The sequence below is a fragment of the Solanum pennellii genome, chromosome 6, assembly GCF_001406875.1.
Source record: "Solanum pennellii chromosome 6, SPENNV200".
Taxonomy (NCBI): domain Eukaryota; kingdom Viridiplantae; phylum Streptophyta; class Magnoliopsida; order Solanales; family Solanaceae; genus Solanum; species Solanum pennellii.
This window is the reverse complement of record NC_028642.1, coordinates 3,480,791-3,502,787: the sequence shown is the minus strand read 5'-3', so window position 1 is coordinate 3,502,787 and position 21,997 is coordinate 3,480,791. Positions and strand designations below refer to the sequence as shown.

The window sequence follows — 21,997 nt, the reverse complement described above, 5'->3', positions numbered from 1 at the left end:
AACAAACTAATAACCTAAAATAAATGGAGTAGCTAGGGTTTGATTTAGTTGTGCTCCATAGCAAACGTTTGCAAAAAATTGTCAAGCGTCTCTCTCCCAAATATCTCGCTCACCACTCTCCTCCAATCTCTCGCTCGCTTCCTCTCTTTCTATACAAACACAAGTGTATAAAAATTGTTTCTAATTATATAAAGCAGAGAGAATTGTATAATTACATATATTTTTGTTCCCCTCTTCCAGATCTCGCTCGCCACCCTCGCCTTTCTCACTTATACAAACAGAAGCAAAATGTATAAATTGTGTTTCTGTTTGTATAAAGCGTGAGAAAATTGTATATACACATGCAAGTACATATATTTTCAACCTATACACTTATAATTATACAATAAAAATACTCCCCTGCCCAGTTTCTTTTGCCTTTCTCTCTTTCTCGTTTTATACAATTTTCAAATTGTATCTAATTTCTCTCTTTCTCGTTTTATACAATTCGATTCAATTGTATATTCCTTGTCAAGTCTCTTTTGTCTTTCTCTCTTTCTCATTTTATACAAATTCAAATTGTATATAATCATTCTATACACTTATAATAATACAATTCGTTTTATACACTTCGTTTTTATGCAGTTCTCTGCCCAAGTGTCTTTCTCTTTCTTGTTTTATACACTTCGTTTTATACAATATGCTTAAACTGTATATGTATAGCGAATTATACAGCTTCTATGTTTGCTATGGAGCGCAATTATGCAAACTTTGTGATAGCATACAAATATAAATTTTTTATTTGCTATATGTGAAAATTGCCCATCTTTTTTCCCTATACATAATTTTTTTTAAAAAAAAAAACATGAGTTTATAAGTCCACTCATCCGACTACTGACCTTAATGTGTATCCGATATATATATTTAATTTTTTTAATTAAAAAAATTATTTTTTTCGAGGGGATAACTTTACAAAAAAATAATTTTTTCGAGGGGATAACTTTATTAAAATGTCTTGGAACTTTAAAAAATAATTATTCAATTTAGAAAATCAAGAGATAATTTATTTTTTTTGTTTATTTTATTCTTATTATTAAATATTGTTCAATCTCTAATACACTTTACAAAATTAAAGAATTGTTGTTGGAGGAGGGAGTAGTTACGTTATTTAGCATTAAGAGACCATTGATACGCGAAATAATATGAAATATCTCAAGATTGAACATAAATTTATAAAATATTCTATCATACCATTCAACTTGAGATTATTTTATCCATCTTCAAAGTGAATAAATTTATCTATAAATTATAATCACATAATATATTTATTCTGTCAATGAAAAACAAGCAATATAAATCTTATCCATGCTTTAACCCTGAGATATTCAACTTTATCTCATCCTACTTAGGGATTGTTTTATCCATTACCTTCCATTATAATTTAATCTGCATACCAAACGAATTCTTAGAATAATATGAAAAAATAATAAAACTCTGTTAATTTTCAAATTAATATTATTTAATTTTCTAAAATAAATAAATTAAATAATATTAATTTGAAAAATTATACCTACGAATAAACTCTCCTTATATGTATACATATATTGTATCAGATCTAGCTGTTGGTAGTTCAATTATTCAATGCTTTCTTTGATGCGCTGCTGGATAGTGCCATACATATAATGACAAGTTTTTAACAAAAAAAAGAAAAGCATTTTTCAAGCAACCAAACAAGTCCTAATTATTGAGAGGGACTTGGGCTTCTCAAATTAAAGTTGAGTGAAAACTATATATAATTTTACCTTTCAAGGATGAAGAGTAACTGTTATAATTATGTATGTTTTTTTCACTACACTACAGTTTTATAGGTAAAATATATACCATAATAGAGATACTGCTTCATTATTAGAGCTGTCAATATGAGCTAGCCCACTCTATCCGGATTAATCAATACAGATTTTGATATTTTACGGGTCAGATTGAGCTAGCCCATTTTTGATGTGGGCCAAAAAACAGCCGGTCCAACCCACAAGTACGTGGGTTACAGGCTTGCAGGGCCAGCCTACTTTTTTAAAAAAATTATATTATTTTTAGAATTATTAAATTAAATTATAAATTATAATTTTAAAATATTATTATAAATATCGACAAAACAATATTACATGATGTTAATGTTACTACTTTTTAATCAAATTCACAATTAAATTTATTTTTATAATACTTATTAATTTTTCTTTCAAGTAAAAATATAAATATCTGAATAGAAATATTAATCTAATTGTTTTGAGTTTGGACTCTCTTTAATTTTAAATTTTAATATTATATTATATTTTTAATTATTTTTTATTGACCCACGAGTCGGCCCTAGCGATATTTCTCAAGCCCCACAAATCAGCAGGCTTATTGAGGCCGGACTAAAAAGCTCTTTTTCCAAATGGGCTCTAAAAATCGTAGCCCAACCCTATTAAATCCCGAGTTAGGCCAGGCCGGCCCAACAAGCCTGACCCATATTAACGGCTCTATTCATTATGCCTAGAATTTTAATTAAGAATCTTGAATTTGAGTTTTAGATATAAAAAAAAATCTTATTGGAAGAATCACTACGACTATAGTACACCACCTTTAATGTGTGTTCTGTATGTACACTATTTAAATAACTAACATATATATAAATACTAGATAGTTAAAGGCCCGTTCACGGACCCAATATAATTAATTATCTTTATAATTTTAATTTTTTTAAATCTAAATTCACATATTATTTGATCATAATTTCTAAAATTTTCTAGCTTTTTAAAAAATTACAAAAATTCCCTATCAGATACATCTCTCTCCTCTGTCAGATACATCACTATCTCCTCTCGTATACATACATATCCTCTCTGAATACATCCTCATTCCCTCTTTAATACATCACTATTGTTTCTTGGATACATCTCTCCCCTCTAGGGTACATCCATATTCTCTCTCAAATATAACTCTATGCTCTCGGAATCATCCGTGAGCTATGTGTGTGCAAATTTCTTGAATATCAATGTATAATGACTGATTTATCCGTATGTCTGCTGATAAATCTAAATTTTTTTAATTCTAAGAATTTTTTTGTAATTTGAAAAAAAAATAGAGATATAATATAATTAACTCTTAAAACTATGAAAATTTATGTTATTTTAACTTAATTAATGTGACATATTTTTCTCTGTAGTCAATTTCACAAGAATGATGTATTAATATATTAATAACATTTTGACTTTAAAATATCCATGTTAATTCTTAGTAAGAAGATTTATAGTCATATGAACATCTATGGTTTGTTTTAGACCACGAGTTTTAAAAGTATTTTTTTTAAAGAACTTCATTTTAAGTCAAATAAATATTACATAAATCGAAATGGAGTGAGTACAAACTTTAGTTAAATTTTTTTAAAAAAACTATTTTGCTGTTTAACAAAATTTAAAATGAAAATGCTAAATCTTTTTCACAATTATATTTTATAGATTCTTTTAATCAATATCTAATCGATGATAATTAAAATTTTAATATAAATAAGGTAATAAAGTAACTTAATTATGAAATTCAAGTATTGATATTAATTGAGAAAATATTTATTTATAAATTGTAAAGCACTCATAATCTAATATTTAATATGCTTCTTACTCTCGATGAATGACACTAATTTATCATGATTCAAGATTGTAAGAAGTAGAAATCAAGACTAAAAAGTGCAACTCACTATCATATGAAGGTCAAGCCGTAGTTTAATTATTGTGGAAGTATCCTAAGTATATGATATATGATTCTATGACAAATTAATTTTTGATCCCATATATTTATACTATTTCAAAATTTATTCCGTTAATTGGTTATGTATTTTCTTAAACTACAGTTATGTGATCATTATTTATCAGTTCTTACATTATCAACTCTATATTTTTCTTTTTTTATCTATTTAGAATTGTGCTATTTTTGTTTTCTTATTTAAATCATAATTTTTAAAGATAAATAAATATTATTTTGGAGATAAAATAAGTTAAATTAAACTATATGAATACTTATGTTTAAAAGCATTATATATAATTAAAAAAGAAATTACATACATGAAAGATTATAGGATAATACTGAATATGTTCTAGTAGTAATAATATTAGATGAACGATTTTAATTGTCACGAGTATAAAAGTAAAAATATTTTTCACATTATTATTATAATCACACAAATACAAATTGATTTTTAAAATAAAATAAAATGAGTTTGTGGGCCACATATGAAACAGAACTTTTTGGGGAAACTTACATAAATATACTATAATATTAAAATATTTACCATTTATAGCAATAATATTTCTTTTTCACTTGATCTCTTTTTATTCATTTATAATACAAGTTTAATTCATATTACAAAGAACAATTTTTTATTCATATATAATATACATTTTAATGATAAATAATTCATTTATCACACATTTTAATTCACTTATAATACAATGTGTCAAATTTTTACCAAACAAACATAATATATTTAAAAAATAATTATAATTCATATATAATTCATATATATCGCATATATAATTCACTTTTAATACATATGACATATTTAACATAGGATTGCTATAAATGGTAATAAATAAAAAGTATTGTTAAAATTAGTAATTATTTATTAAAATTTATCAATTTATGTAATTTTTCCAACTTTTTGTGACTCTTGAAAAGAAAAATTAGATTCTTGTAGAAAACTATTTTGACAATTAATTATACAAGCATAAATTTAGAACTTTGCCCATAATAATGTTTAAAATTGCAAAATTGCCATTGGTTGTCCTACTACTTCACTCTTCTATATAATAGAAATATATATATTATATTGTTATAGTTGTAATGATCGATAAATTTTTATCAAACTATCGTGTTATTTATGAACTTGGTATTATAGTTTTAGCGTTGGAACTAAAGGAGAAATAATAATTTGTGTTTGTCATTAATTTGATTAATGGAGTTTTTTTGTAGGCACGTTTGTTATTTAATTGAAATTAATACCGCTCCCATACTGATACAAAATCTAAAAAAAATTTCATATACTGTCTGTATATTGATTATACAGAGTGTAATAATCTTACAATAATATGAAAAAGTTAGTGAAAGAACTGACACACAAATAATATAATGGTATCAGCAGTCCAACTATGACCACATTGGTCCGTTTTTTCAGTTGTACGGATGCGATGGGACTCCTTCCGCGTGGACCCAATATTTTATTAGTCGGCCGCGTCCGCCTCGGTGCCATCTAGAAACACTACCTATAACTTTTTTATCGGTCGATTTGATTCGGAAAAAAAAAATATAATATATATATTTCTTATTTGTCACATGACATAATTTTAAATTCTAATTAAAACATAAAAATCGCAAGACAAGAACGCTCTAAGCTGGCATTTGATCATAAATTTTCAAATATTTTTGGTAAATATTAAATTTGGGCGAAATTTCATCATGTATTTGGCCATAGTATTTGAAAAATATATTTCATCTTTTTAGAAAGACACGATTTATACCCACAATTTTAAAAACTATTAAAACTAACTATAAGTTTGTATTACAATTTAATTGAATGTTCGTTGCAACAATAATAATAACCATGACACTAGAGCAATGTGATAGTTTGGAGTGAGTATAACAGACATTATTTCGTACATCGTGAAGCAGTCAATTTTTCATCAACAACCATATCATCATTTAATATTTACTGAATTTTTCATTACTATTTTGGTGCACGTAAAAATTATGTGATACAACTATTATAAAAAGTGTTTTTGATTTTGGAATAAAATTTCAATTTTCAAAAAATTTCAAATATGAGATTTGACTCTAATACTAAAAAAACTAGTATATGAAAAATTTAAATATTTATCAAATAATAATAAATTATATAAACAAATATTATTTATCAAATTTTTCTCAAATATTTTTTGCGAAATCTATGACCAAACTAAACTTAAACATATATTTCACTGCAACATAGTATACATTTTCTTTGGTTTAAGAAAAAGAATCGTCGTCACTCGAAGAGGCGGTAATTTGAGTGGGTGTTTAGGGGCAAATGTGTAAGAGTAGAAACCACTTTTTGAAAGTCAAACAAATTCCCTCGGCTCTATGCTATTTTCTCCTTTAGCGCTTCTTTTACTTATACTTCTCAACTTTAACAACTTGTTCTCATAACTCACCACTGTCTGTCTTTTACTCTATTTTCGATTCGCAAAGATGGATTCGACAGCAAGTCGGAGAACGGCATCAGGGAGATCGTCGGTGGTAGAGTCAATTAAAGGTTTTACTTTCGCCGGAGTTAGGATTTCCAAAGAGGATCTACGGAGGAGAATTACTATGCCGGAATATTTAAGGCTGGCCATAAGGGAGGCTATACTGAATAAGGATGTCGATACAGTAAGACGGCATCTCGATACGGCTTATGCCGCCGGCGCCGAGATTCCTCAGCCGGCGGAAGCGCCGATTATCGTCTTTATTAATTCTAAAAGTGGTGGAAGACATGGTCCACAGCTTAAAGCTAGGCTACAGGAACTCATGGGTGAAGAACAGGTCACTTTTTTTTCTCTGAAGAATTTACATACTAATTTATGCATACAGTAAAAGTAAAAAATCTATAAACTAATAACTCGATTAATTAATAATCTTTTTAAAATAATAATTTTTTCATGTTTCAACTAAGTCAATAAAAAAATCACTTATTTCGATAAAATATTAAAATATTATATTTTTAAAAGTCTTTTATATAAATATTTGTTATAAATTAATAATTTTTTAAAAGTATAAATATGCAGATAATATAGTGAAATATGATTCTGTTATGTTTTTTTGTTAAAATTTAAATATAGTTGAAATTGTTTTCGAAGGTGCTGTATCATTTTAGCTTGATCGTCAATATTGTTTTTTCTAATGATATCTATAATTTGTTTTAAATTCTGGACTTCTGAACATATATAATTCTCCCATCTATTAAGTTATATTAATGTTCATTTAATTGCGATAATTATGACTTCCTGTTTTCACAAGTATGTTCTTTTTAATTTTTTGAGATTTCATCCTAAATAACTTTTTCGTGCTGAAGATAATATCTCTATAAAATAATAATATCTCGATAATCCCTCCTATATTAATTTAGAGAGGTTTTACCATTCTTACTAAAGCTACATAAGTGATGCATTTTTCTTTTTCTTTTTTTTTTTAAATCTTTCATTTATTTTTATGTCCATTTTTTGATTTTAAATTTTTTTGGGAATTGACTGTGGCACTATTTGATTGGGACATTGGGTGTACGTGTACTATGCTTTTTTATACTAATACTAAAATATAATAGCTTGTGTGTAAGCTATAATTTTTTATTGCAGATATGATGTATGCTTGAATTATCGAGTCAGGCTTTAAGTTTTAATGAGTAAATTTGACATGGCTATGTTGTCAAGTATAAACTAAACTGAGCAATTAAGAAAGAAGACATTTTTTTGTTTGTAAAATTTGTTTCTCATTTTATAAAGTCAGCTACATCTACAACGTTGAAAATCAGGAGTTTTTAGTTGCATTTGATTGTTTCACAACTTATAAGAATTAGTTTGTTAGTAGTTCGTGTTATGTTGCTTCGCAAATCATATATTTCAATCATTATGTATTAAGTTCAGTATTAGCAACAGAAAGATATAACAAGGTGACATAAGCTGTTCAGCATAAAATTAGATATTCCTCTTTTCTTCATCGGAACCCCGATAACGGAAAATATTATTATTTAGATATGGTTAAAATTGTTTTTTATGTATATACAGTAGATATCGAACTCCCTTCAGTTAGTTCGTGTGTTCAGTTCTTTAGATTTTGAACCCCTTATTAAAAATTCTAGCTCCGCCATCAATTGACTGTCTTCTCTAGCCATTTGTCACTTACCAGTTAGATGACACACAATGAAATCTTATGTATCACTGGAAGTTAGTGCAGTTGGGCATAGTTTAGATATTGATATTCTGAACAATATGATCTTTATTTCTGAATATAATTTGTCTAGGCTTTGATTGCTTATGGATTAAATTTTAAGCCTTCTGGCTTCTTTATTGGCGCTTTTCTGTTCTGATATTGCTTAGCAGGAGGGAAAAAACTGGTTGGTATAATTTGGTTGTGTATATATTATATAACAACATCCAGATTGATAACCATATGGTGTAAAATCTATGTTGTTTTTTAGTACCGTGTCAAATGGTATTGATTTTCTCTCTTTTCTGTGTCTTTACTTCAAACTGTGCCAGGTTTTTGACCTTTCAGATGTGAAGCCTCATGAGTTTGTTCAATATGGATTGAGTTGCCTGGAGAAGTTTGCTGCTCTTGGTGACAGTTGTGCAAAAGTGACTCGTGAAAGGATAAGAGTCGTGGTATGTATTTGATGTTACATGTAATTTGGACCCTTTTCAGTAGTTCAATAGTAGATTTTCAAGTGCACTTCACTGGGATATTATAGAATTTATTGGAAAACTATTGCAAAAAGGAAATAGGAATTGAGGATTTATTTATTCCATCTGGTTTGGCAGGCAGCAGGAGGTGATGGCACCGTTGGATGGATTCTTGGCTGCCTTGGAGATCTTAAGAAACAGGGCCGAGAACCAGTTCCACCAACAGGAATAATCCCACTTGGCACAGGAAATGACTTATCCAGGAGTTTTGGATGGGTAAGCTTCTATGTGCATCAATTTTTCCGTTCTTGTTCTATCTAGCCTTTATGAACTTCCCTAAAATCTACTTTTCAGGGGGGCTCATTTCCTTTTAACTGGAAGTCAGCCACAAAAAGTATTCTTGATAGAGTTGCAACAGGTCCAATTAACCGTCTGGATAGGTGATGCCTTTATGCATGGTTCTTGATAAACATATTTTCAAGTTTCATGATGATGATATTGCTTAACTTACAAGATGTTCAATTGAATTGCTGAGCGATGTTTTGGATTGAAGTATAATTTTGTTTTTGAATCTCTACTAAAAAAGATTGTTAATCTAAAACTTGCGACCAAATTTATTGAAGCCCTACTATTTGCCTTGTATTTGCTCCTAGGTGCACAAGAATGGATTCCTTTTCTTTGTGTTATTACTTGACAATGTTTATTTTTTTTATCCTTTTCCTCGTGGAGGTAAAATTTCTACATCAAAATGCCAGTAGGATGTCAAATATGCTCCTGATGAACATTTGCTTTTAGCAAACATAATGATAGGCAGAAAATATTACCTATAGGAAGGATATATATCATTTCTCTTTCTTCTTCAATTTCTATCTCAATAATTTGTGGCTTGTTTATACTCCGAGCTACTTCATGAAACTATAGCTTTCATTTGCAGTTGGAATCTTCTAATATCAATGCCAGCTGGGGATAAACTGGAAACACCTCATTCTCTAAAATCTACTGAGGATGCATCTCTTGATCAGGTCATTCTACATTTATTTTTACAAATTTGTTAACTGATATATGGACATGTCTAATTACTTTTGCTTTCTAATTACCTTGGCGTTAGACCTCAACTGGAATACATAGTGTTATACTATTTTGTGAGTGATTACTTATCTTTCCTCCATTGAGCTTATCGAGGGTTTTATTTGTTTGCTGATACTCCAACGGTTTTCTTTATTATTATTTCATCTTTATCTTCAATAAAATGCGCTTGCCAAATGGTCATTTAGCCAAGGAACTGCTGTAATGAATTTCTTTTTAAATTACACTTTTACTTTTTCCATAATATGATTTATGATAAGCATATGTAATGTTTGTTTTCTGTTTTACTGATTTGTTTTCTGTGATTTTGTTGTGCAGGAACTGGAAATTGATGGTGAGTTGCCCAAGAAGTTGTCCAACTATCAAGGAGTATACTACAATTACTTTAGCATAGGTATGACGAATAATAGATCATAGAAGTAATTAAACCTCAAGACTCATTTCACATTAGGGTTCACTTAGATTGTAAGAGAGCGTAAGACCTAATCAATTGTGTACTTCTATCTTGGATAATCTTTGTATATAGTTTACATCACTAGCATTAACGTGAACTTTCGAAATCTTAATTCATAAAGTTAGTCCATAATGCTTCATAGCAACCTGCTTACTCATGTCTACTTTCCATAATCCCTTTTGATTGTACTCTCCTTCCTCTCAATAATTCAATGTCTAGACCCTCTTATGAGATCTTTTTCGAACTTTTTCTATTGCACTTACTTACATGCAGGTGAGAAATTATTTTATGTATAGATGCTGGTTTTGTTTGCTAAAGAGTAAAAGCTTGCCAGAATAAATACTATGTTAGCACCTCTCTTATATTTGCAATTTGCTTAGATTCGTTAAGGTTGAGGCTTCTCTTATGGTCAAACTAATGCAATTCGCTTAAATCTTGTACTAATGAAATATGACTATAAGAGATCTCTTTTAATTTTTTTAATCTAAGTACAACTTGTCTGAACTCTCTTACTTCTTCTAATCTGCAAAACTGTCTTTTGTTTTTGCTTTTTTAACAAGGTAAGATTCTAACCCCTACCTTATCAAAAAAAGGATTACAGTGACATTCTATTGATGATAAACTAGCACTAATCTTTGCTGGAGAAGATTACACAGATAGATCGGATCAACAATTTGATGTAGAGTAGCATTTACATCATGTACAATTACCAGTCTGCACCGAAAAGATATACCTATGTTTAAGGCTAATAACATTTTGCCTTCGAATTCTGTATTCTTTTTGTCCACGCGGTCCACCAAATTGCGGATGGAATTGAGTTCCATTTTCTTTTGCCTTCATTACTGATCCCTCTAAAATTTTCATATACGTTTGTTAGTGAAGGACAAAAACATCTCTTTGTGAATCAGAATAGTTCATTCGGTTGTTACAATCATTTTCCCTCCCTCCCCCCATTTGGTCCACACGATTTAAAGTTTGTGTTCGATAACTTGTATCTATAACTTTATATGCAGGAATGGATGCACAGGTAGCTTATGGCTTCCATCATTTACGGAATGAAAAACCATACCTTGCACAAGGTCCCATATCAAACAAGGTTGATGCTTCTTGTTCCTTGATCGTTAAATTTTTTGAAGTACTTATTAAGGGATCTCTTGATCTTTCTTTTTTCTCTTCTATCACTCAATTGATTTGAGAAAGCGTATATGCTTGTCAAATGAATGAATGTGGGCAACAACACATATCATAAGGAAAGCATTGAAGACATTCTAATTTTTTTTGTTAGAACTAACAACCTCATGTTCCCAAATGGCGCTGCTCCATTTCTTTCTCAAAAAACTGATTATATGCAAACCAAACTCTAATATTATCTTCACGAATCCTTGTTGAATAATTAAAATTGTGGTTGCGTTGTTGCATATTGTTAGAGTGGGTTAGGGTCCTACATTGGTTGGGGAATGGACTAGTGGTCTGCTTATATGGACTTGGGTTATCTTCCCCTCATAAGCTAGCTTTTGGGGTTGAGTAAGACCTATGTGCTCTATATATTTTCATGGTATCAGAGCCAGGTCTGTTTCCAGTTTGGGCTGTCGGTCCACACTAGAGTCTCACATCGGTTGAGGAATGGGGACTTGGGAAATTCTCCTCTCATAAGCTAGATTTTGGGGTTAAGTTGGCCCGGATGCCACATCTTTCACATATAAATCCTTCAAGATACACTTAAAACCTATTAAAAATGAGAAGAATCTGTTTTGGATCTCTAAGACCACTACTGGTTTCCTGCGCTTGGGTTACTTTTAATAGGAAGTTCAAACTTTTCGGCGTCTCTTAAAATAAGGAGCACGTGTATTTAAGTAACTTCTAAAACTTCCATAACACTCCGTGTATGTAAGTAACTTCTAAAACTTCCATAACAGTCTTGTTGTATGGCCCTGTTTCTATTCATGCAATCATGTGTCATGAACTTATTTGAGATATCTCTTTGCGTGGATAGTGATTGTTAGCTGTTTTACTGCTCCTTTACTGAAGTGTATTGCCATCCTAGGATGTATTTTAGTTACTTTTCCTTTGTGTTATTTATTTATTTATTTACATTTCATGTTTCTAGCTGATATTTTAACTTTACGAAGGTGCTACTTTAATTTCTTCGGACAGAAGTTCTAGTTATTGACAAAGCATTTATTACAGTTGATTTACTCAGGATATAGTTGCACGCAAGGCTGGTTCTTTACACCATGTAGCAGTGACCCTTGTTTGAGGTTAGAATGACTCCCTCAACACCCATTGATCCCTGATGCCTTTTAATTCATCTCACTCTGGTAGTTGCCACATGCTTTATCAAAAGATGTTTCTTATGTTAATTATGTCAGTGTTTCATCCTCTCTTGTCCAATACATCATATATTGCTTTTCAAAGCTAGTATGCACAGTATGTGTGCCCTTGTGTGCAGGACAGCGGATATTCTTAGGCTTGAAAATAAAAGGTGTGACTGATACTCTATGATTGTAGTATTAGATTAATTAACTTGAAAATTGTTTGCCATTTATTCACCTCTGTATATTGATAACTCATCATTAGTCTGGCAGTATTTATCATCATGTATGGTTATGCATAATCTGTTGAAAGAATAATGTATAATTTATGTCCCCTCCTACTCCTTCCAACGCATAAACTTGGATAAAGTTGTATCCAATCATGCTTTTCATCTCTGATATTTTTTTTTAAGATTGTGTGCTTGATTTATTGATGGCAGGGGATTGAATAATATTCTGCGACTGTATGTTAAGAAGGTCAACAGCTCAAAGTGGGAGAAAATCTCTGTTCCTTCAAGGTTGATTTTTGTCCTGGAATATTTATTACAGTGTTGTAATTTATGCTTGTCATATAATGCAGAATCTCTTGGATAACTAACAATTATATGTGTTTCGTTGTTCTTGTTATTTGACAACTATATGGGTATCAACCTGCTAAGCCACAATATAAAATTTTTGGAAAAGGGTGTTGGAGATGAGGATGAGTAGGGGTGTGTCTATCACGGAGAACAAATTTGTATTCATGCCGGGTGTTTGACTTTTGAAGTCATACATATCATTAGGAGATTGATGGATCAATATAGGGAGAAGAAGGACTTAAATGAAAGTAGCTGAAATGATGTTGAGACAGAGTGTTGGCTGGTTAAAAACTCGCATGTCCAAAAGATGAGAGTAGCTGAAATGATGTTGAGATGAATGTGTGGATATATTAAGAGAGATAGAATTAGGAACAAAGTTATCTGGGATAAGGTGGGAATGACTTCCATAGTGGACAAGATGAGGGAGAAGAAACTGAGATGGTTTGGGCATGTGAAAAGAAGATACACATATGCTCTATTGAGGAGGTGTGAGAGGTTGGCTAGTGGTTATTAGAATAGGTAGAGGTAGGTCTAAGAAGTCAAGGAAGATGCGATTAGACAGAACATGACATACCTGCAACTTGTCAAGGACATGAACCTTGATAGGAAGATATGAAAGTCGAGGATTAGAGTTGAAGGTTAATAGGTACTCAATCATTGTCTAGTTCCCTTCCCCGTATTGTTATTGTTACTATCTTACTAGCTTATTCGTCGATGTTAATGCTACATGGTATTTCATTTGCTTCAGTTATGGTATTATTTGTTGTTATTTTTGTCATCTTTTTTATTGTTTTCAGCTTGACTTCCTTGCTACTGTATTTGCTTCACACTTGTTTCTTCAAAATGCTTTACTTGAGCCGAGGGTCTATTTGAAACAGTTTCTCTACCTTCACAAGGTAGGGCGAGACTACATGCACGCCACCCCCACCCTCCCCAAACCCCACTTGTGATATTACACCGAGTATATTGTTTTGTTTTAGTTATTTGTCAAGTAGTCAATTATATTGTTCTGTAATATGAACTACAATGCTAATGCACCGGATTTTACATGTTTCTTTTTTTTTTAATTTGTGCAATCATTTTCCTGTTTTGTCTTTTTGTAGTGTTCGGTCAATAGTCACTCTGAATCTCCCTAGCTATGGCGGTGGAAGGAATCCATGGGGACGTTTGAAGCCAGAGTACTTGGAGAAGGTATTCTTTTGTGTTAGCTGTGTAGGACTTCAGTGTATAAATTAATGAATACTTCCTGAATTCTTCAAAGTAAATTAGTCATTTCTGAAACCAGGTTATTTAGTTGGAAATTGCTGAGCAGTTTAAATAGAATGTATTAGCTGTTCTGCTTAGGTTGTCAGACAAATATCTTTGTACAAAATTTCAGTTTGCAAAATTTCTAAATTTGGTCCATATTCAGAAAAACTGTTTTCAGCTTCTAGACAACTTGATGTTTTAAGTACCACTTATTTTATAGTGTGTAATCAGAGAAAATGATTGAGCTTCTTGAAGTCTAGTCTGTAATCAGAGAAAATGATTGAGCTTCTAGTCACTTCAAGTTTTAGGTTCTGCATATTGTGTGTTTCCTCTACTAGCAACACATGATTTGAGCAAAAAACCCAAAGTCCCTGGTGGTATTTTTTCCCAAAGTTCTTGCAACTTGTAATTTTTAAACCTTACAAAGATTAATTGATGTGTTTGTGCAGTTTATCACATATTCTCAATTTTCAAACTTTATTAGTTCCTAGAATGTGGTCATAATAAACTTCAAGATAACGATAGGAAGTTGCAGCCACTTCGCATCATCAAAAGTAACAATGAGTTCTTTTTTTCCTATGAAATGTAGAGGGGTTTTGTGGAAGCCCATGCAGATGATGGTTGCATTGAAATTTTTGGCCTGAAACAAGGATGGCATGCCTCTATGGTTATGGTTGAGCTCATTTCTGCAAAACACATTGCGCAGGTATTTATCAACATCTGGTAAATAAGAATTAGTGCAGCTTAGAGGCAATAAATTTAGATGTGTACGTGTTAACCCTTATTATGTGTCCTCTCTATTTCATTTTGATCATGATAATCATTACATGCATTGCCTCATAAATTTTCCAACGAAAAAAACAAGGCGAGGAAGGGTTATATCTACTATATCATCACTGGAAATTCCTCTTGCTGTACTAACTCCAGCTAAGTTTCTCCATCGTCTGTCTAAGGTAAGGCCCTTGCATCACGCAAGGATATCTACAGACACCTGATAATGGTCATTCGGGCATCTGTATGATGCTCTCGTTTTTTATTAGGGTTGATAAACCAGTTGTCCTCATTTTGGACAATAAATTGTTAATACATCCTAACGCGAGCCCCTCCCAAAGAGATAATAGAATTGAAAGAGAGGGCATATGGTAAATTGAGAGAGCATATCTGGTTCTATATTCTATGAACTTCGAGGAAGTACATTCACTAGAACACATCCAACACAGATGGTAATTACTTACGTCTCATATAATAAAGCAAAAACTATTTTAGAACCAAAACCTTTTCTGGACAAGATGAACTCTTACTTGGCCATCTCATTTATCTGAATTTCAACGCTGTTTAAACAGTTGACTTTCTGTAAAAATCGATAGGTAACGTGTGGATTTGTTGTCTCTCTCTCTCTTGCAGAATGTCATATGAGTTTCTCATCGTTTTGGTGGGATCACATTTGTTCTTAATGAGATTGTTCTAGTTATTCCTAGGTGGACATTTGTTCTTAATGAACACTTGTTTTGCTACTTTGTAGGCTTCAGCAATTAGATTTGAGTTGCGTGCAGGAGAGTGGGATGAAGCTTATATGCAGATGGACGGTGAACCATGGAAACAACCAATTAGCAAGGAATATTCAACCTTCATTGAAATTAAGAGAGTACCATTTCAGTCTCTCATGGTTAACGGCAAGAGAAATTGATCTTGTAGTTATCTATGTTCATGTAAAGCATTTCAATCTCTCAGAATAGCTTTTGCTTGTTGACATGTACATACACATAATTTATACACATTGACATATTATCTATTTAATGAATAGATTATGCACAGAAATGAATTGCATAAACATTAAAGTGTTGATTTTACCATGATATTCAAATACTTCTTTTTCCCCAAACAACACATACTAATCATGAATTCATTTTTCATAATCCCAATCCTAAAAAAGAAAAGAAGAAGTTTGTCTTAGTGAGTATTGGCCGTTTCAGACCAATCAATCTCAGTCCGTCAACCAAATTCAGAAAAATCAACATGTACTAATACACACAAAAAAACGTTCATATGGCCTTTGAAACAGAATAGCTTGTTCGCAAAATGGGTTGCTTATGGAGTCAATTTTTCAACAGTAAATTATTTTGAGTAGTCACTTATTTTTACTCGTGTGAAATGTATGATTGGAAAATTACTAAGGATATTGTGAAAAACTATTTATAAAAAATCGAATAATCAATTAAATATAGCGAAAAAAGAGGAGACTGATTCCATATTGACCATGAACATGATTTCTTCTTGTCTATTCTCTAATCTCTTCACGAGGAAGAAAGGGAGGAAGTATATAAATTTAGAGAGAGAGGGTAATTAAGGTGGTTGGGGGGCGGGGACGAGGGATGTTGAAATGGGTTCACAAATGATGGAACCAGATGACTTAGTAACGTATGCTAAAATATTTAGACATGGACAAAATGATTCATCAATTTGCATGTCAATTGGCAAAATTCAATCCAATGGTGGTTCCATCTTATTCCATAACACGAACCCATTAGATTACTCTGTTCCTCTCCTACTCTCTCAGCTCTCCTTGGCTTCCCTCTTCATTCTTTTCACTTCTACCCTCCTCAAACCCCTCGGTCAACCATCTAATGTCATTCAAATTTTTGTAAGTGTATATATGTATCTTCATTTTTATTTTATTTTTTCGCTCGTTGTAAATGTAATTATGCATGTATGCAGGGTGGCTTACTACTAGGTCCGTCCTTTCTAGGACGAATTGATGGATTCATACAGCTTTTCTATCCTTACACAAGTCTGATAGTTATCGATGCTGTTGCATTATTTGGTTATATGTTCTTCTTCTTCTTGATTGGAGTGCAAATAGATCCTTGGATTCTCAAAAGAGTTGAGAAGAAAGAATTCATAATTGGTGTATCAACTGTAGCAACTGCTCTTGTGCTAAGTATCAGTTCCTCTTTTATTCTCATAGCTTGTCGTATACATATTGATCCATCAGTAGCTGAATCACTACCTGTACTAGCTACAATGTCTTCTGTACTCGGATTCCCAGTCATCGCTCACTATCTCACCGAGCTTAGGATGGTCAATTCTGATTTTGGAAGGATGGCACTTTCTTGTTCACTTGTTAGCAATATGTTTGGGTTTGTAATCATAGCTATCACCAGCCTATCAAGTCAACCAACCGTCGAGAAATTCATGTTTCTACAAAGCATTACTTCTGGTATAGGATTTACCATGTTTGTATTTCTTGTTGTGAGACCTCTAATTATATGGAACACGCAAAGAAATCCTCCAGGAGAGCCATTGAAACAAAGTTTCATTTGTATGGTATTTGTTGGGGTCTTGCTCTCTGGATTTTGCAGCAAGGCTTTAGGACTAAACCTCTTCTACGGGCCACTAGTTTACGGTCTAGCCATACCTGCTGGACCACCACTAGGCTCTGCCCTCGTCGAGAAGCTTCAATTCATTGTTTCATGGCTCTTTATGCCCATCTATTTTGTCAAAACAGGTTTGGTTACTGACATATTTTCTGTCAAACTGAAGAATTATTTGGTTCTGCAATCAATTATTCTCGTTGCTTGTTTTGGGAAATTCCTTGGAGCATTTATCTCTTCAATGTACAACCAAGTTTCCCTCCGAGATGCAATCTCAGTTGGCCTCGTATCCAACGTTCAAGGTGTTCTAGAGCTAGGCATGTTTAAAATGATGAAGCAAAATGAGGTAATCAATCAATCAATCTGTTTACCTCATTCTCTTTACTCGTTCGTTATGGCCTAGGCAGCTCATGATCATTTTCATGAAACGTACAGGCAATAGCGGATGAAGCTTTTGTTGTGTTGTGCATATCCCTGCTTATTGCAACTGCAATCGTGACACCGATACTGAAGTCCCTGTATAATCCACATAAAAGATATGCAGCACACAAGAACAGGAATATCCAGCATATGAAGCCCCACTCTGAGCTTCGGGTGCTTACATGTATACATGATCAAGAAAATGTTCCTTCAACAATAAACTTGTTGGAAGCACTTCACCCGTCAAACCAAAGCCATATGGATATCGCGATGCTCCATTTAATAGAGATGGTTGGTCGTGCACATCCTCTTCTCATAAACCACAAACTCCCATTAATGATGGAGCATAGTAACGAGGCGTCAGCTTCAAAAAGAATCATCAATGCTTTTAAAGTGTTTGAGAAGAACTTCTATGAGACAGTAACCATGCATCCCTTTACAGCTATATCTCCTTATGTAATGATGCATGATGAAGTTTGTACAATGGCGCTTCAAAGGAGGGCATCTCTCGTAATGATTCCTTTCCACAAGAGGTTAACAAGTAGTACTACTTCTTCCGTGAATCAGAAGAGGGCATCGAAGATAGGGATTAAGACTATGAATGACAAGATCCTTCAGACAACACCTTGTTCAGTTGCAATAATTGTAGACAGGTCACTTGTCAACACATCAAGGCCAATACTAGACGCGTGGTCATTGTACCGTGTTGGTGTTCTTTTCTTGGGAGGACCAGATGATAGGGAAGCACTAGCTCTGGGAGAGCGTATGGCTGGAAAACAAAACATTAGCCTCACAATAGTGCGGTTAGTACTCCTTCATGAAAGTGGCAATCACAGCAATAATAGTAGCGATTACGAGAGAATACAGAAGATGATGGACAATGAAATGTTAAGTGAAGCAAGGAGGGATATGGCAGGTAATTATCGTGTCAAGTACGTGGAGAAGTTGATAAGAGATGGAACAGGTACAGCTGCTGTTATGCGATCCATGGAAGACGAATATGAACTAATCATTGTTGGTAGACGTCATGACTCACAATCTCCTCTATTACTTGGTCTAACTGATTGGGTTGAAGAGTCTGAATTAGGCCCTGTAGGAGACATGTTTGCTTTAGAAGATTCACAAAGTAATTCCACAATATTAGTTGTGCAACAACACAATGGAGGATGAGAAAGAGTACTGTATGTACATAATATATCAATTTTGTATTCTTTAAGAAATATGCAGTGTTAGTCTGTACAATAGAAGGAACAAATCATGCCAGAAATTAGTAATCTTCTTCTGTCACTGATCTAACATTTAAGAGATCGTTTGGTGTGCGGGACTAAAAATAATAGTGATGGGACAAAAAATTTCAAAACGTACTTTCGATGAGATTGTCCAATGTACTTCATTAAGTCCCATCAAATGAAATTATAACACTGCTTTACTCCAAACAACGAAAGGTTAAAAAAAGGTGGTTATTTTAGTACATGAGGTATCAAGGCTTATGTAATTAACCAAAATACAAAACTGATCCTTAGGACATTAAGATTTCTTAATAAACTGATACTTTTGGGTGCGCATCAGGTCCATAGGCTAATACACATAGAGAATAAAGAAAGTCACATAATTTATAAAAGTGACTCGTAAATGCGAAAATATGTCTTAAAAATTGTGAAACTATATGTAATGTTCCTCCAAGTCATTACAGAGGTCCTCATAAAGTTTTTCAGAAAAAAAAATTAGATGCTCCAAAAGGCGTCAAATTCATGGAGTATATAACACACAAAAATCGCCAAAATGAGGGGTCTACCTGCTACAAGGCTCGCTTGACCTTCAAAATGGATTGTTTTGGCCGTTAGGGTTGACTGGCTCCATAGATAATGACTTAACAGACGTCCACAAAAAATTTGGGCAAAAATGACGTTGGAATTTCGGATCACCAAAAATTCATGGACTACAATACACGAAAATCAACAAAATGTGTTTTACATGCTTCAGGGATCATTTGACATCGAAAATGGGTCATTATTGGCCATCAGGGTCAACTGTCTCCATAGCTAACGTCTTAATGGATGTCCACAAAAATTTGGGCAAATAAGACGTCGAAATTTTGGAACACCAAAAAAGATCATGGACTATAACAGGCGAAATCATCAAAATGAGGGGTTTAACTACTATAGGGCTCGTTTGACCTCAAAATGGGTTGTTTTTGCCGTCAGGGCCAACTGGCTCCATTGAGATAAGTCCTAACGGTTGTCCACAAAAGATTTGGGCAAAAATGACGTCGGAATTCCAAATTACTAAAATCCATGGACTATAGTGCATGAAAAATAGGCAAAATGGGATTTACCTGCTTCTGGGCTCGTTTGACCTTGAAAATAGGTCGTTTTGACCGTCAAGGATAACTGGCTCCACAACTAACATCTTGACTGATGTCCACAAAAAATTTGGGCAAAAAAGACATCAAAATTCTGGATCACTAAAATCCATGGACTATAGCAGACTAAAATCGGAAAAATTAGGTGTTTACTGCTCTGGGGATCGTTTAACCTTCAAAATGGACCATTTTTTCCATCAGGGCCAACAGGCTCCATAACTATTATCTTGACGGACGTCCAAAAAGAATTTGGGTGAAAAATACGTCGTAATTCTTGATCACCAAAAAAGATCGTAGACTATAGCACAAGGAAATCGACAAAATGAGGTGTTTAACTGCTACAGGGCTCGTTTGACCTTCAAAATGTGTTATTTTGGTCATCAGGGCCAATTGGCTTCATAGAAATCGTCTTATCAGACGTCTACGAAAAATTTGGGCAAAAATGATGTCGAAATTGTGGATCACCAAAAATTCATTGAATATAGTACAGAAAAATTGGCAAAATGGGCATTACCTGCTTTGGGGCTCGTTTGACCTTGAAAATAGGTCATTTTGGCCGTCAGGGGCAATTGAAACCATAGCTAACGTCTTAACGGACGTCCCCAAAAAATTTAGCAAATAAAAACGTCCAAATTCTGGATTATCAAAAATCCATGAACTATAGCACACAAAAATCGATTAAATGGACCTGCTCCTCGGCTCGTTTGACCTTCAAAATTGGTCGTTTGGCCTTCAGGGCCAACTACTTCCATATGTAACGTCTTAATGGTCGTCTATAAAAAGTAGGCAAAAAAAAGCCAGAACTCTGGATCACTGAAAATTATCGTGGACTATAACACACGAAAATCAGCAAAATGAGGGGTTTACCTACTATGGGGCTGATTTGACCTTCAAAATGGGTCGTTTTTGCCTTCAAGGCTAACTGCTCCATACATAACGTCTTAACGGACGTCCAGAAAAATTTGGACAAAAATGACGTTGGAATTTTGGATCGCCAAAAATCCATGGACTTTAGTACACTAAAATCGGCAAAATGGGATTTACTTGCATCGGGGCACGTTTGATATTGAAAATGGAATTTTTTGGCCGTTAGGGCCAACTAGATCCATAGCTACCGTCTTAACGGACGTCCATGAAAATTTTGGACAAAAAAAACGTCGAAATTCTGAATCACCAAGAATCTATGGACACGAAAATCGATAAAAAAAAGATTAACTTGCGTCGGGGCTCGTTTGACGTTCAAAATAGGTTATTTTGGCCATCAGAGCCAACTAACTCAATAGCTAACGTCTTAACGGACTTCAACCAAAAAATTGGACAAAAACGACGTCAAAATTCTGGATCACCAAAAATCCATGGACTATATCACACGAGAATTGGTAAAATGGGGGATTTACTTGCTCCGGGGCTCGTTTGACCTTCAAAATGGATCGATTTGGCCGCTAGGACTAAGTATCTCCATAACTAACGTCTTAACGGACATCCACAAAAAAAATTGGGCAAAAAAGATGTCGAAATTCTGAATCACCCAAAAAAATCGTGGACTATAGCACATTAAAAACGACAAAATAAGGTGTTTACCTACTACAAGGCTCGTTTGACCTTCAAAATGAGTCATTTTGATCGTCAGGACCAACTAGCTCCATAAATAACGTCTTAATGGACGTCCACGAAAATTTTTGACAAAAATGACGTCGAAATTTTGGATCACCAGAAATTCATGGACTATACTACACAAAAATCTGT

At 33.0% G+C, this 21,997-nt stretch overlaps 2 protein-coding genes across 2 annotated transcripts; both read left to right on the top strand.

Moving 5' to 3' along the window:
• Positions 1–6,110: 6,110 nt before the first annotated feature.
• Positions 6,111–15,954, top strand: LOC107023134 (diacylglycerol kinase 7-like). Its single transcript, XM_015223717.2, has 12 exons — positions 6,111–6,567; positions 8,280–8,402; positions 8,559–8,696; positions 8,775–8,860; positions 9,355–9,442; positions 9,825–9,900; positions 10,974–11,056; positions 12,148–12,218; positions 12,713–12,790; positions 13,954–14,041; positions 14,688–14,804; positions 15,621–15,954. The coding sequence occupies exons 1-12, from the start codon at positions 6,235–6,237 to the stop codon at positions 15,783–15,785; spliced, it is 1,446 nt and encodes a 481-aa protein (XP_015079203.1). The 5' UTR covers positions 6,111–6,234; the 3' UTR covers positions 15,786–15,954.
• A 429-nt stretch (positions 15,955–16,383) lies between these two features.
• Positions 16,384–19,253, top strand: LOC107021971 (cation/H(+) antiporter 15-like). The gene is made up of 3 exons (XM_015222680.2): positions 16,384–16,739; positions 16,814–17,815; positions 17,905–19,253. Exons 1-3 carry the CDS (start codon positions 16,479–16,481, stop codon positions 19,057–19,059), a joined length of 2,418 nt encoding a protein of 805 aa, XP_015078166.2. The 5' UTR covers positions 16,384–16,478; the 3' UTR covers positions 19,060–19,253.
• The last annotated feature ends 2,744 nt before the right edge of the window (positions 19,254–21,997 follow it).

Bases quoted from the DNA above. Each gene is read 5' to 3' on its own strand.
- LOC107023134 (XM_015223717.2), top strand. From the start codon at position 6,235: ATGGATTCGACAGCAAGTCGGAGAACGGCATCAGGGAGATCGTCGGTG. The intron at 6,568-8,279 runs GTCACTTTTTTT...AAACTGTGCCAG, and splicing joins AACTCATGGGTGAAGAACAG to GTTTTTGACCTTTCAGATGT. The intron at 8,403-8,558 runs GTATGTATTTGA...CTGGTTTGGCAG, and splicing joins GTGAAAGGATAAGAGTCGTG to GCAGCAGGAGGTGATGGCAC.
- LOC107021971 (XM_015222680.2), top strand. From the start codon at position 16,479: ATGGGTTCACAAATGATGGAACCAGATGACTTAGTAACGTATGCTAAA. The intron at 16,740-16,813 runs GTAAGTGTATAT...GCATGTATGCAG, and splicing joins CTAATGTCATTCAAATTTTT to GGTGGCTTACTACTAGGTCC. The intron at 17,816-17,904 runs GTAATCAATCAA...TGAAACGTACAG, and splicing joins AAATGATGAAGCAAAATGAG to GCAATAGCGGATGAAGCTTT.